We start from the raw sequence: 15,809 nt of genomic DNA, 5'->3' as shown, positions 1-15,809 counted from the left end.
TAAACAGGAACACAGTTATTCATTTTACCTTAAATCTTAAAAAAAAAAATCTGTTTATTTAGATATTTGAGGGACTTCTTGTGTGTGTAAAATTCAGCCAAAAGATTCTCTTTAAACCTGTTCAATCTTAAATTTAGCCTCTGGAGGTATAGATGATGCCTTATGTTTTGAGGTGAAGATTTTCGTTGTGTACTGGACTAGTTAAGGCTGTAGGAAGTTGAGTGTATGTTTGGAACTTGCGTATGCAGTTTAAAACAGAAGAAAAAAAATGCATACAAAACCCTAGACAAACAAAAAATAAGCCACACACTTTAGCCTTTGCAGCTTTTTATCAGTGGACAGTTTCTTCCTTTGACAGAAGCCCTTCAAATGGGTTTTGAAATCAAAACCAGTATTGCAGTGTGTTTGCTTAAATTTGCTTATTGTTTGCCATAGTTTTGTCTCAACACCTGTGTGGTGGTGGAATTGTAAAAACGATGCTCCACTATCATGCTGGAAGGTACCTGCTAATTTTATGACACCTAAGATACTGCTTGATCTGCTTTGTCCTGACCTCTGCTTTAGTTATTGCTTATTGTTATTCTAATCTCAGCTGGAAATTTATTTGAATTTCTGTTGGGTTGCATTTAATATGAAATGTGGTTCTCTTTCCTTCTCTTAAAACTGACATGTCACAGATGACATGAAATGCTTGCTTGCTGTTCTCACAAAATGAAAAATGAGTAGTATGGTGGACTTGGTACAAAATTACCATGTAAAGCAGAAAAAGATTAATAAGATTGTCTAGGCTGATCTGAAATTTGCAATCTTTTGCTTTTTAGTTGAACTGTAGTTTTAAGATTCCATGAATCTGTTTTCAAACCTTCAGATGGCTGGCTTCATCCAGCTCTTCAACATGTGGTAAACTTAACATCCTGGTGCTCCCGAGGTGGTGGTGGTTCTCCCATGTGTTGAGACAGGAGACATCTGTCAGGGCAGGTCATAACTACAATACTCCTGCAATTATAGTGCAGTCCCATAAATAGTTATGTTGGGCTTTGGCTGTTGATCATCAGTCTTCCTGTGTTACTGAATTTTTCATGTAAAGAACACAGGAATTGCAGTATGGAGCTTAGTTAATGAAAATATTTTTTGTGATAAGAGTTCTGGAAGACACATGAAACATCAGTCAGCAATCCTTAAGTTACTAGAGAGGAGCTCCTTTCACCTCTGTTGTTTCATTATTAATATCTGTGACCTGCTAATGGCAGTCTCAACCTCTACTTCAGGCAGCTTTTATGAACTCTTTCAAAGCTACATTAAGAAAAAAAAAGCCTTGTTAATAGTTTCATCAAGACTCGTATTAGGCAGATGTGAAGTTAAATGATTTTTTCCATCAGTTAAGGAACAGGAGGGAGATTCTTATTTGTGTGGTGCTTTGGTCATGTCGCACCAAGTCTTCTGTTGCTGAAGGCACTACAGAAATGGTTCTGATACTGATAACTTTTCAACTTTAACTTAAAACTTTTCTTTAGAAGTAATAAAAAAAAAAATCATACAGCCAAATGAAATGGTTGGTACATGGAACTGCACATGTGGTGGTCAGTGACTTGTAACCAGCAGATCCGTATGGTCTGGAGCAGCTGACTTGTCATGGTGTGGGCTAGTTGCTTTCTAGAGTTTGGACATGATGTGTTTGTTTCTGAGTGAGCAGAGCTTTATAATGAACTGCTTCTGTTCCTGTTTGTCATGATGCTGTTACTTAAAGGCCAAGCTTCTGATCCAAAACAGAGAGAAGGCAGCGTTGTGTTAAAATTCCTGAGAGGATTGTCTTGGTTTAACACAGGGATTAATGTGATTAGCTTTTTATCAGAGCTGCTTCTATATTCACTATCTCTTCCTCATAACTTCAGAATCTGTCTTGTTGGGGTCATTTGAACATTTTTTTTTATGCAGCATCAGCAACAACTTTGTAGTCTTTTTTCATTATTCCCTGGCTGTGCACACTTCCTTATATAAAGCTGATTTCAGTATTGGCCTCTCTAAAACAAATTGCCTGTCTTCTTTGTTATATTGTTATTTATTTATTTTTTTAACCTATCTATAAGCATATTTTAAATTTAAAAAAAAAATCTCTTTTTTTAAACAGCTTTTACCTGCCAAAAAGTTTTGGGAACCTGATGATTCAGCAAAAGATGGACAAAAAGGGATATTCCTTGGTGATGAGTGGAGAGAGACTGCATGGGGAACTCCTCGTAAGTGATAAATATATAAATAAATAACTATATATAAATATATTCAGTGTTATTTCAAAGTAAGATAGTACAATAAGTGTTAGGTGTATGTTAAATTTGGTTTTCCTTTTGTTTTAATTGCAAAAATCTACGTTTCACTGGTGGTTGTGTGCTAAAAATACTTTTGGAAAGCGAGATTGGGAATTGTTTATGTACTTGACTTTTGGTCTCGTTTCATTTCTCATCTGTAATGAAATGAAAAAACATAAGTTGTGTTCAGAAAGTTACAATTGTGAATATTTATTTATTTTTAACAGACCATTCTATGTCCCAGCCTATTATGGTACAGAGAAAGCCTGGACAGGGTTTTCATGGAAACAGTGAAGTAAATGCTGTATTGTCTCCGCGATCAGAAAGTGGTGGCCTTGGAGTGAGCATGGTAGAATATGTGTTAAGTTCCTCTCCAGCTGATAAATTGGATTCCCGGTTTAGGAAAGGAGCTTTTGTAAGTAATATAGTATTAAGCTTGTTTAGTTATCTACTGTAGTCTTACTGATTTACGTGGTTATATTTTCTACCTAATTTGTCCATTTTTTTTATCTCTTCTTTTTAGAAGGAAGTGTGTAGTTGCTATCTGCCTTTCTTCCTTGGTTGGAGGGGGCAGAAGAGGTCAGAGGGAAGTGGTTTGGGAATCTTGACTAAATAGCTGTCTTAAAAACAGTACTTTCCTAATACCTTTAAATAAAGGTAGGAAAAAAGATTGCAAATCCATTAATTTAAAATTTGTAATGGGCTTTATTTTAGAACTTCCTATTTTGTGTTTCAGTATAAGGGGGTTTCATGTACTGGATGTTTTAACTGTGTAAGATAAAGTTTAATTTGAGGTGTTACTGCTTTAACAGTGCCGCTATAGTTAAGGTTGAGTTAGCTCTTCCATTATAAATCTTGGCATTCCTTTTCACATTCTGGCAGTTATTAATTGCATGTGGTTGAAACTTGATGACCAAGTTACCCACCAAATGCAATTTCATTGAAAACAAACTGTTTGTATTGTTTACGTGCACTGTAGTGTAGAATTAGGTCACCTTGTGGTGCTCCTATTGTGTTCTGTTAAATACTCAGAATCAAACAGATTCTTTTTCCTCAGGGCACTAGAGATGCTGAAACAGATGGACCTGAGAAAGGAGATCAGAAAGGCAAGGCTTCTCCATTTGAGGAGGACAAAAACAGAGATCTTAAACAAGGAGATGATGAGGATGTTACTAAAATAAATGGCAGAGGTTTGCCAAATGGAATGGATGCCGATTGCAAAGATTTTAAGTAAGCTTTTAACTGTTTCTCAAGAAGACGAGCATGTCTCTTAAGGCATTATTACAGTTCTGGTTTGTGTGTCAGCTTTAAGCATTATCCAGCTGCAGATTGATTCTTGCTACCTCACGTCCTCCCTTTCCCACTGTGCCACATGTTTCTTAGGATGTCATTAGTGTGTGTATCACTTCTCATGAGACAGGTTCATCTTAATAAAGTCTTTCTTCAGAGTAAATGAGTACCTTCTCGATGTGGTGAATTAAAGAGGGATGAAAGCTTTCACCCTTTTAATTGCAAAGAAAATTCCTTTCTCTCTCTGCTTCTTTTTAATACTTTATAACTTCTGCATCTGATTGTTGTTGTAGAGAGATAGTCCTACAGAATTTTAATTTGCCTTCTAATTATGCTGGTGGATACCGCAGTCTAACACAGCTACTTCCCCACAAAAGTTTTTGTAGATACCATTTATTTGGCGAAGGAGAAACAATGTATTTCTCTGTTCACACAGCTGAATGTTATGGTGTTATGGTTTAATTGCTTTCTTACGAAACAAAATGGAGCAAGCCTAATGTTTTTGAAGTACAAACTCCTATGGGACAGCACAGCCAGCCTGTTTTTTTTCCATAATAATAAAATGCATTTTAAATTGGGTGTTTTTAGAGGACTAATCTTTTGTTTTAAATGACTGGGGCATTTGTAACCGTCACACAGAAGAGTTAGCAGGATTAGAAAACCAGAGTGCTGCTCATAAATTGGTGTCGATGTGATGAATGTGACCGAATAGTTGTAATTTCATTAGCTTATAATTAAACAAGTATATTAAAATGTGTGTTTGAATCCCATATGTACGTACTTCCTATCCTTTAAAAAAAAATGTAGTCACCTGAGCCTAAGGAAGGAGTTTTCAGGCCTGTTTTTCAGGACATGTTATTGAAAAGAATATGTATCAACCATATCAGAGAGCTCAAACTAATTACCTCCTTTCGGATGCATTCCGCTATATGCGAAATAAACTTGCTTTCAATATTATAAGTAGCAAATGCAGAATAAATTTTGTCCCACTTTTCATTTCCGGAATCTATTTCAGTTTTAAAATACTTGTTTGCAAAGTACCTTTTTGTATTAAAGAGGGAAATGACTAAAAACTAGTGCAAAAAAGCATCCAAAGCCAGTAAACCTCTCAAAACGTAAGGTCATCCAATTTAAATGGCCCGTATGAAGTGATGGTATAGAGCCCTCCACGTAGAGGTTTATAATTGAAGTATTGACACAACTTTAACTATAGCAAGAACAGCAGCAATATGAGGAGCATCCTATGCTAAGTAAACATAAGTATTAACAAAGAAACTTTGTCCTGTCTTCCTCCTTGTATCTTTATTGTTCTTACTCATGGCATTTTATAAACTAAAATACGTACTGAAATAACTGCCTCTTCCTTTTGTTCTTCACTTTTTTGATACTGTATGTCACTTGGGAAGAATAAGGAATGTTAAATGGCTTCAAACTCAGGTGTATGCATTGAGCAAGATACTTAGCTGATAGCCAGTACGTTGTAGATGATTGAATGTGACAAAACAACCTATGACAAAGAAAACAAACAAACAACAACAAAAAAAACACTAGTGCAACTGCGCTTTATCTTGAAGTATTTTGTCCAAAGTAGTAGAATATGTAGTGCTATTGACTGAGCTCGCTAAATATCTCTTTAGAGTTGATATAAGCAAATGCATAAGTATTAGCAGATTTCTTTGCATTAATCTTACGCTTTGGTGAAGAAGAGGGACTTCAGATTTGGAGCCCTGAGGAGGGAGGAGAATAGGTACTAAAGGAGGCTGTGTCTCTATCGTAGAATTAGTCTTCTGGCAGTGTAGTGTTGGAATAGATACAATTTTAGTCCTGCAAGATTACTTTTTCTGGTTATGAACTCAGTTTTCACAAATAAAGCAGACTTGACTGGAATTTGTGTTTTCTGAGAAATGATAGATAGATATAATCAGAGTGCTCAACACAACTAATGTGTTAAGGGATTATAGACTCTAACACAACTCTCTCCTGGTAGCTGACTTTAAATTATTGTCAGGAAAAAAAAGACTAGTCTAAACAGAAGGTAAGATACCAGTCCAAATTAAGGTACCATAAATTTAACCAAGCACAGGGTTGGGAATCTGTTGAGGATGGGAATCTGTTGACATCTCAGTTCAGGTGTTTGCATGCAGGTGTTTGCAGGTGCACTGGGAGATTCCCCTGTAGTCAGTGGAGATGCAGTTAATACAGCAGTGGAGATGTGAAAATGATTCAGTTTCTACCCTCAGGTTAATTCCTAGTGACTGGTCAGTTGAGTTGCTACCTAGGCTCTGTCAATGGAACTAACTAAATTTTCATCCTCAGTGGGTTTTAAACACTAGTGCACCTACAGATGCCCAAGTGTAGCTGTCTAAATCCCAGACAATCGCCTCCAGCTCTTCTCATTTGGAAAGCTGAACTTCAGGGTTTTAACACAGTAAACAATTTCCAGCTGCATATCTCTGACTTGCTGTCAAAAGAAAAAAGAACACTTGCATTTTTGCTCCATCCTAAGGATTTTCCTCTGGAACAATGGGCTGTGTTTATTCATAGGAAAGTTGAGATGGAATTAATGGGGTTATAGTAGGGACACTTTTTTCCCCTGAGCAATCATCTGGTGTAGTCTATTAAATCACTTGTGTAGGAGATGAAATGTTTTAATTGAGTGCTAAATGAGGGACTTTCAGTTTTACTTGGAGGTGAAAAAAGCATTGTGTGCTTTGAGATGTGAAGGATACTTGCTGTATTGTATGTTTGTCTTCCCTGGTCGAAGTTTTACTGTTTCCTTCTCTCCTTTGACATGAGATCCACTTAGCCATGCCCTTTTATTTTGAATTATTTCTCTTCAGTATGTTTTATAGGGATTCTGTCACCCCGAAAATGCAGTAAAGAGCCATCCCAAAAGTTACAGGTCATTGCAGTTCACTTCACTTCACTGTAAATAGCCTCAAAGTTTAGTTTGTTGCTCTTCGTACAGTGATTTAGAGACATGTATGTTCTAAAGTTTAAAAGAAGAAATAGAAAGAAAAAGGAATTATGCTTTGAAATGAAATGTATCCTTTATCTTGAGCCATCAGTGCATGCTGGTTAAAATCAGTCTCTTGTTCTTTGTAACATCTCGGTGTTCAGAGATCCCTTTAAAGTAGAAATGCTGTACTCTGTCAATAGACGGTGTTATTTAAGACTGTAAGAGTCTATCTTGAATTTCTTCTAAACAGTCGTACCCCTGGAAGTCGACAAGCCTCCCCAACAGAAGTAGCTGAACGCTTGGGTCCCAATCCTAGCACCACAGAAGGATTAGGTCCACTTCCCAATCCTACAGCCCACAAGCCTCTGGTAGAAGAATTTTCAAATCCAGAAAATCAGAATCTAGATGCCATGGAACAAGTTGGTCTTGATTCTCTACAATTTGACTATCCTGGCAATCAGGTACAAATGGACTCTTCGGGAGCTACCGTAGGACTTTTTGACTACAATTCTCAGCAGCAGGTTAGTGCTGGACTTGAAAAGATGGCAGATGGGTCCTTTAAGTTATGCATTATCCTCTTTGACAGTTGTTTAAGCATGTAATGAATTTTGTTTTATTATATGTCCTTGACGTAGTTAAAGGGAAATACATATTTAATCTGGAAGAATATTGGTGCATAATTTTCCAGTTAAGTAACTTCTTAGGGTATAAGCTTGGTTTAAAATCTTTTTTTTTTTATAATAAATCCCAGTAAATTATAGTCCTGACTTTTTGAAAACTGAAGTCCTTCTTTCTTCTTTTTTTTTCCTTTCTAATAGCTTTTCCAGAGGACTAATGCTCTGACTGTTCAACAGTTAACAGCAGCCCAGCAGCAGCAATACGCACTGGCTGCAGCTCAGCAGCCACACATAGGTGAGGTTTTTGTCGAGTGCAGCAGGTGTCTGTGGCAAATGTTTGTGTGTGATGCTCTGGTATACTCCTCTGTTTCACCTGCTCTATTCTAATGTAGATAGATTGGTTGGCTCATTTTAGTGGTCCTCCTGAAAACTCCTCAGAATAACTGCATAAGACTGTCTTGTCCTTAGAAAATGCTGTTAGCTGATTCATTCTTTTGTGTAATTTTTGTACTTGGAACTGATGTATGCAAAGAAATGAAAGCTACTTTAAAAAAAGTTTTTCTCTTATAAGTAGTGATAGAAACAGCACTTTTATCATGCTGTTATGCAGTTCAATATTTTTGGTAGTCCAGCTAAAACACTGTATAGTAGAATTTGGAAATCAAACTTCTGGTGTTTGGGTTGATTCATTCTTCTTTGTTAATGGCATCAAACAAGACCTTTTGGTATCTGGAATTATTCTTTAGCAGGATTTTTTGCTGTATGTAAAAGTAACGCAGTGAATGAGTTGAATGGATAAAGTTCTTGCGTGAAGCTCACTACCAGCTCAACAAGGAGGCTATGTTTCTGTGACACCAGCATCAGTTTTATCAGCCACAATGGCAAAGATGTGCATTTGGGGAGGAAGAAGCAGGTGAGGTTGGCACATACGAGAAAGCAATTCCTCATTTAAGGAAGGGAGCTCCTCAAATTCTGGTGCAGTAGGACAGATATAAAGGCACTGTAAAAGTGGTGGCTCTTCAGCATCATCCAGCTCACTGGTACAGTCTTGGAGTTGGAAGCATGGCAGGCTGAGACATCTGCGTGAGACCACGAGTCCACTCTTTGACTTCTGAGCTGCCAAGAAGCCCCTTCCTACAAAGTGCTGATTGAGCATTCGGCTGTATCCTTCCTCTTCCAAATGCAGCATCTCCTGATAATCACATTAACAAATTCAGCAGCCAACTTCCTATGTGGAAAAAGGAACATAGTTTGATGTGCTGTGCTTGCTTGTTTAGTTGGTACCCCATCATTGGAGAAGGTGTATGAACGAACCTGCCTGAGGAGGAAATCTCTTCAGGTAGCAATGCTTTGCTTGATGATTCTTCAGTTGTTGCCTTCCATTACAATCTTTACGTCAAATTTAGATGCTTGTGGAAGTGAGCTTAGCATTTCATAACTGGATAGTTTAAATCAGGTTTTTAAATATCTGATTGTTGACTATTTTTTTTTTTGCTACTGTCAGTGAAAAGAGATTTATGTATCAAGCAGGTGATTTTTTTTTTAACTGGCTGATGCACCCAAGATATTAGATGGTGTTTGTCTGCTGCAGATTTTGTTGTAAGATTAGTGGGACATGTAGATGGTTAAAGTTTGGCAAGGTAAATTCCACCTGGAATAATCCACTCTGTATAAGGGTGGATAGATGTAGATGAGGTCAATTTCTTTGGAGTCTGTAGATCAGCACCACAAAGCTGTTAGGCTCTGGGAACAGTAACAAAGGACTGGTGAGGAGAGAAAAAGCTTTGATTTTTATAATACAGTATCTGCTCTTACAAACTTCCGAAGTGTAAGCAGTTCTGATTTTAACAGATATGCCTTGTGATTTGTTTGGTTTGAGTATGATAATGCTTGCTAAGTGTGTTAGCTATAATTAAACTCTGTTTATTACTGTAGCAGGCGTATTCTCAGCAGGCTTGGCTCCAGCTGCTTTTGTGCCAAACCCATACATTATCAGTGCTGCTCCTCCAGGTACTGACCCATACACTGCAGCTGGATTAGCTGCAGCAGCCACCCTAGCAGGTAACTGAACACTTTCTAGTGTTTATCTTGATAATTTTACTGAATGAAATTAGAAAGAAAGTCCATCCTGTTTTTTTTTGTTGTTGTTAAATGTATTTCTAGGAAGGAGGGGCTTGTAGGGAAATATTTGCAGTATTGAATTTTTTCACTCTGTAAAGGGCTTCAGTTCTTGTTACATATGTGTTATGAATATTTCTTTCTACTGGGTATCTGTGTGCAACAGTTAGGTTTCTTCTTTTCTAAAAAAAAGTTTATCATTACTAAGGTTGTATCTGACATTAGTAGAATGTCTTGTTTTCAGAAGATGAGACAGCTGGCATTTCCTCCTACATTTTTACTCAGTGCATGAGTTTTCTAATTCCAGATTTTCTCCTTCCCAGTGGGCGTGAGAATATAAAGTGGGTCTCCAGTGTGCTAAAGAGGCCCAGACACCAGATAAGCCCCAAGCCCAGGAAAATCTCTTTAAAAGTTGTTACTGCTGTGAAACAACACTACTGAGCATTCAAGTCCCAGCTTAGTGCTCAGACCTGAGCCTAACATTTTGCAAAACACTAGAGCTCTGGATGGTGGTTTCACAGGAAAGGCAATAGAACAAATGTATTTGTATATTTAGTTGTGTACAACACGATACAAAAAGCTCTTCATAAGAAGAAATAATGAGCGTTCTTCTGTGGGTTCTATTTGCCAGCAGGTTGAAAGGTAAGCATGCAAGATTAAGCACATGCTGAAGGTTGTGATTTAGTAGACAGGGAGGCAGAGGCAGTAGTCATGTGTACTTGAAGGACTTACATAGAAAGGAGGAACAGTGGATGGCCAAAGGCTCTGTAAATCACTGCTGGGGGGATGAATTTGGCTCATTCCATGACGTCCTTTTTCCAGCCGTGGGAACTGATTTTGAGTGTTCTTTGATTAAGCGTTAATTACTCTTTAAGTTTTTCCTTTTATCACCTGAGCCTCACAAACTTATTTTTTCTTACAGAAGTTACGGTTTCCTAAGAGTCCTTTAAATTAACCCATTTGTGTTAATTTGTGTATCCTTTTGGCTAATATGGGAGAATCTGGCCAATATGGGAGAATTTATTTTTTAATACTGATTTTTGTTTTGACATTTAGAAGATAGATCAATGAGAGATGCTGTAAACAATTATTTTAATTGGCTGCAATAGAATAATCAAGTTCTCTGTTTTTAGGTCCTGCTGTGGTTCCACCTCAGTATTATGGTGTTCCATGGGGGGTGTATCCAGCCAATTTATTTCAGCAGCAAGCTGCAGCAGCAAATACCACAGCAAACCAGCAAGCGGCTTCACAGGCACAACAGGGACAGCAACCGGTACGTTCCTCATGCCTTTGAAGCCTTCGCTTAACTTTTTCAATCGGTAAAGCAGATCAGATTCAAGAAGACTTGACCCCTTGTTGTCTTGTTGTAACAATGAGTGAATATTAATGAATTTACTGTTGGATTTCTTTTTAATTCTCAATTTCTTTACATTACTGATTATCATAGTCTTAAAATTCACTTACTGCATACCAAATATTTGCCTTGTTTTACAATCACAATTTCTAAAAATACATGAAAAATTGTTTATTGAATCTAGGTTGCTGTGCTGTTACGAGTTTACCTGTCCAGATAACATGGTGTGTGTACTTAAAATTTAAAGTAAAAATTAAAACTAATCTAGGAAAACTAACATGAGGGCTGGAAAAGGGATGATGGTAATATATGTTACAACATCCCTATTTTTCCTTTTATTTTTGCCTTGGTAAATCATGACTAAGCAATTGGTACAAGAACATGTTGGGATTTTCTTTAAGTGACTTTAACAAATATATTAATTTTCTACTGTTATTCTGGATGCATTTTTAAGCCTTAATGTGATACTCCAGTACAAACAAACGGCCTTTTTTTTCCCACAAATGAAAAATTCAAGATTGGCAATAATGTTATGCTTAACAGATGTTTGAATGACTGTTAGTTCATTTTCTACTAGCTATATGATTAACTTCAGTGCCATTTGTTGGATTTTGATGTATAAGAGATGACTTTGAGTTACTATGAAGAACTTCAAGTTGCCTCATCGCTGTTTTGCTCTTTGGGTGGAGCTTTTCTCCTAGTTATGGTTATTGGTGAACTGCATCGACAGTTGAATGTGTATCATCTCGCCAGTGTCCTTTTGTTTTCTCTATAAAATTAATATCCAGTTGATACAAATCACATGCAATTTATTTTGTGGGGATATATTGTAGTGGGTTGGAGTTAGATGATCTTTAAGGTCCCTTCCAACCAGAGCCATTCTATGATCTTGTTTTCTTCTTATTTTGGACCCAGAAAGTATTATTTAAGCTGAGAGGAATAAAGTAGTTGCAATAATTTTGATTGCTTTTCAATCTGATTGATTCCCATAGCTAGGTTGTCAGAACATAATTAAAAAAAAACTTGTGTGGTAGGGTGATGTGTTACATGAATTTTTAAACCTTAATGGGTGCATTTTTACAGCATTGTTGGCAGAGTAGTATTAATTATTTAGACTACAAGCTTTGAAGTATTCATACTAACACTGATCAAGTGCCTGAGAGTAATGTAAGCAAGTAGTAAATGTATTTGTCAAAGAAGGACGAGCGTTCAGTTAATCTGGATCACAAATTCAAAAATTCACAGATTATCACTTTCAGATTTCCCTTCTTTCTTCATACTCATTATCATTGATAGAGCATACATGTACTTTGTCACACCTGTGAGCAAGTTCATTTGCTTGTTTTTGTTTATATATCCTTGAAACTGATAAGGTGGAGTATTCACAATATGAAATTCATAATTTGCATCAAATATGCAAAGCAACTCTTGTAGACCTTTTGCAGCATATAATGGACTTGATTTCACCTTCTAAGAAAAAGGTGTCATGTTGGTCTTTCGCAGGTTCTGCGTGCTGGAGCAACTCAGCGCCCGCTTACTCCCAATCAGGGTCAGCAAGGGCAACAGGCAGAGTCACTTGCAGCAGCTGCAGCAGCAAATCCAGCTTTGGCTTTTGGTCAGGGTCTTGCTACAGGCATGCCAGGTATGTACGTCTATCAGTGAATTAAGTGTACTTGATAGTTAAAATATTGGTGTTACTAGATACCAACTTAACTATCAAAGTCCTGCTACATTTATGATAAAATGCTTAGAACTGAGTTTTACATAGTTATATGTTCATAAAATACTCGCACAGGATTCTTCAAACACAAGTTAATTGAGCATTTTTGATATGAAGCATTTTCTCTGTTGTTTTCTCAAATGTATGCACAAGGGATATCACATAATTTCATACATAATGAAGCAACTACATGCTGTCTTAAAAGGTTATGAATTGTCTAAATGGTTACTCTGATGCAACATGAAATAATAATTTGTCTTTCTGAAGTATTTTTTTTTACCTGTGGCATGTTATAATAATAATAATTCAAAATCTAAAAATCAGAATCCAAAAATAAATTTAAAAGGAAATTACTGCCTAATTTCGTCTGAAGACCAAAACATGCTTGAAGTGGAGGTACTCCAAAGTTTGGAGGCTCGAATGTTTCTAGCAGGCACGGCTTCTGACTTCTGGGGAATGGTTATTCTGTGTCTCGGTACGTGTGCCATAAATTCACGTCATTTTGAATTTCAGCATCCTTTTAAATGCTAGGTACAATTACCTGAGGAAGAACAGCTAAAGCATACTTGGCCCTTCTTCAGTATCAAAGTTAAGTTGCAAATGCATTTGACTTGCACAGGTTGTGTCCCTTGTTAGCACAACTGTGAAAATGCCTTGCAGCCTACAGACAGGTGGATATAGTTTGTCACTGGATGCTCTGGGACTGCACTGCGTGCTTCATCTAGCAGTGGGATTTCATACATCTAGCTGCAGAATAGACCAACTACTGTACTTTGTCTGCTCTGTTTTGTAACAGCAATTTTTATTTCGTTCCATGCAGTACTATCTTCAGCTTTTAGCATCTTTCTCTTCCTCCTAAAATGAGAAGTCATCAAAGTGTGCTGTCATAGCACCTTTCAAGTGGTTTCTCTGCGCCTCCCCAAAGCAGCAGAGAAGGCCTGCAAACAGTACAGCTTATCAGAGATGCTGTAGGCATCTTTGCAAAAGCCCCAAAGGCTTATCTGTGCCTTTTTGTGTGTGTTTTGTGGTTTGCTTGTTTGTTTGTTACTGCTGCTTATTCGTTCTTCCACATGGAGCTTGAGGATTGTAGAGTGGCCTGTGCCTTGTAATGAGCCTCTGACGCTTAGCTTTAGTCAGATCTGAGAAGACCTTTATTATAGGAAGACTTAAATATGGCATTATTTTGTAAAAGTCTCCCTCTTGGCTAGTTCAAGGGTAGTTCTTAAAGCTCACAAAAGGCAAAAACCCCCTCTCATCTGAAGTGCAAAGAGAATGTCTGAAATCCACTAAGTCTATTTCCAGAAATAATATTGTTCTCTTTTAAAATCAACAAAAGTGAAACATGTTTGTCATTGGAGTTGTGCAGTTATATTTTAAATTCTTCTGGTCCTAATGTAGCAAGTCATTCTGTAACAAGAACTCTTAAAAACAAGGGAGTTTCTGGTAAGAAGAATGCGAAAGGCAAAGGCAGAGGGTATTCCCAATTTCATCATGTGTGTTCAGTACACATTTGTTTCTACAAATAAAACCAGTCTTTATCACAGAGGAGGGCAGCACTCAGCTTAGTCATCCAGATTTGGGAATTTCTGTGACCTCAGTTGTCTGAGGAGCTGTTGTGCTCCCAGGTGATGTATCTGCTGTACAGATGCCGCAGGGCTGCTCAGTTTACCCTAAAATAGATGCCGGGTGGCTTTATCAATCTAGAGGCTTTGTTGCTTTATAGGCTAGGTCAGGTGTAACTTCAGTTCTATTCAGTTCACCCAAGTCTAGCTGACACTGACTGCAGTGGTGCATCTAGCATGCAGATGGACATCATCACAGAATGGCTCGGGTTGGAAGGGACCCCAAAGATCATCCAGTCCCACCCCCCTGCCATGGGCCGGGACACCTCCCACCAACCCAGGTTGCTCAGAGACCCATCCAGCCTGGCCTTGAACGCCTCCAGGGATGGGGCATCCACAGCTTCTCTGGGCAGCCTGTGCTGGTGCCTCACCACCCTCTGAGTGAAGAACACCTATATAAGTTGTCTGAATTATGTGCATAAAACATTAAAATCAACAGGTTTTGTTTATTGGCATTGCAAGTTTTATTACCCAGCAGAATTTGTAGCGTGCCGTTGCACAGGGCTGCGCGTTCTGTACCTCCTCGTGATAGGAAATAGAAGTCAAATTCAATTGTGGCAGATACACAGGGAGTTAAGAGTATTGGCAAAGCTGCAATGGTTATAGCAAGTCTAAATCAGTTACTGATAGGAAAATACGTTCTGAATTTGATTTGTTGAGAGGAAAAACGCAGAGATGAGGCTGTGTATATCTTTGTCAAGACAAGCAAAAGGATATAGCAGTTCAGTTCTTGGTGAGCCTGGGAGACTGAAGTGGAAGATGCAACGTTTAAGGAAAGAAGGAAGATGAAGAGCTGAATAAATTATCAAATCTGTATGCAGAGGAAAATAGCTGGATCTTGGGAATGTTCAGAAGGAAGAAACTGTAAATTTTCTACACAGGGACTCCACAGAGACTTGCAGGTTATGATCCAGAGTGGGGGGAGAGGTGTCAGGGTGGTGGTGTTAAAAGGGGCAGATAATTGAGCTGGCAGTAGGAAGTGTCACATCTGTCAACTTGAGCAGAGAGAAGTGACAAACTTTGACATACGTTTGGCGTAAACCTGTGTCATCAGCGAGGGAAGATGCATAGAGAGAAAGGAGTAGGAGATCTGGGCAGATCTTTGTGTTATTATATATATAAAAAAAGTGAGAAGAGAGTATGAGCTATCCAATGAAAGACACCAAAGAAATTGCTGGATGGATAAGAGCAACACTGAGCATGGGTTGTAAGAGCCAAGAGAACATAATCTCCTCTGATTTTCTCATTCTTTAAGAACATTTAAGGTTTGTGTGACAAGAATCCAAAAACTTTTCAAAATGAGGCTTTGGAGACATTTGGAAATGATTTCAGTAAAGCAGAACGCTGGTAAACCAGGGTGTTTATTTTAGTATTCCCCGCTGGTCTTGAGACAGTATGTGTAGATAGAGCAGTCAAGTTCTAAGATAAAAGGTGTGCTTAGGATATGATTAGGAAGCAGAGTGTGCTTTTTTTCTTCTTGTTCCACTCTAAGACCACAGGAAGCTTGAATGTGAAGTCACCAAAATGAGGTTTGGTGGTTGTTAATTTGAGGGGGAAATTGCATAGCCACAGGGAAGAGGAGATTTGATGGAGAGGTAACAAAAAATGAAACACAAGGAGAGAGGGAATTAGAGTGGAGAAGACCTGGCAAGTCACCATCATGCCTTTGAGAAGGGAGAAAGCATGGGAAGTAGTGTCTGTCGTTGTGCCTACCTCCCTGAGGTAGGGTGCAAAGCTTGTCGAATATGGTATGACAGGGAAGGGGATAGCAGAAGGCTTCAACTTTGCTACAAGAGCTGCTTTTCAGTTAGGTAATCTGAGATGGC

General features: G+C 38.0%; 1 protein-coding gene across 7 annotated transcripts in view; it reads left to right on the top strand.

Annotated features, from left to right (window-relative positions):
• The window catches only part of PUM2 (pumilio RNA binding family member 2), a 69,330-nt gene that overhangs the window by 27,609 nt on the left and 25,912 nt on the right, over window positions 1–15,809 (top strand). For 5 of the 7 annotated variants that reach the window (XM_035320222.1, XM_035320218.1, XM_035320220.1 and 2 more), the window contains exons 3-10: window positions 2,129–2,234; window positions 2,531–2,718; window positions 3,361–3,533; window positions 6,803–7,073; window positions 7,371–7,464; window positions 9,105–9,230; window positions 10,421–10,560; window positions 12,145–12,283. In XM_035320222.1, the coding sequence (XP_035176113.1) occupies window positions 2,129–2,234; window positions 2,531–2,718; window positions 3,361–3,533; window positions 6,803–7,073; window positions 7,371–7,464; window positions 9,105–9,230; window positions 10,421–10,560; window positions 12,145–12,283 (1,237 nt within the window). The remainder of the gene's footprint in view (window positions 1–2,128; window positions 2,235–2,530; window positions 2,719–3,360; window positions 3,534–6,802; window positions 7,074–7,370; window positions 7,465–9,104; window positions 9,231–10,420; window positions 10,561–12,144; window positions 12,284–15,809) is intronic. The other 2 variants (XM_035320219.1, XM_035320221.1) reach the window with 1 other exon arrangement.

The sequence above is a fragment of the Oxyura jamaicensis genome, chromosome 3, assembly GCF_011077185.1.
Source record: "Oxyura jamaicensis isolate SHBP4307 breed ruddy duck chromosome 3, BPBGC_Ojam_1.0, whole genome shotgun sequence".
NCBI lineage: Eukaryota > Metazoa > Chordata > Aves > Anseriformes > Anatidae > Oxyura > Oxyura jamaicensis.
This window is presented reverse-complemented; position numbering and strand designations above follow the sequence as displayed.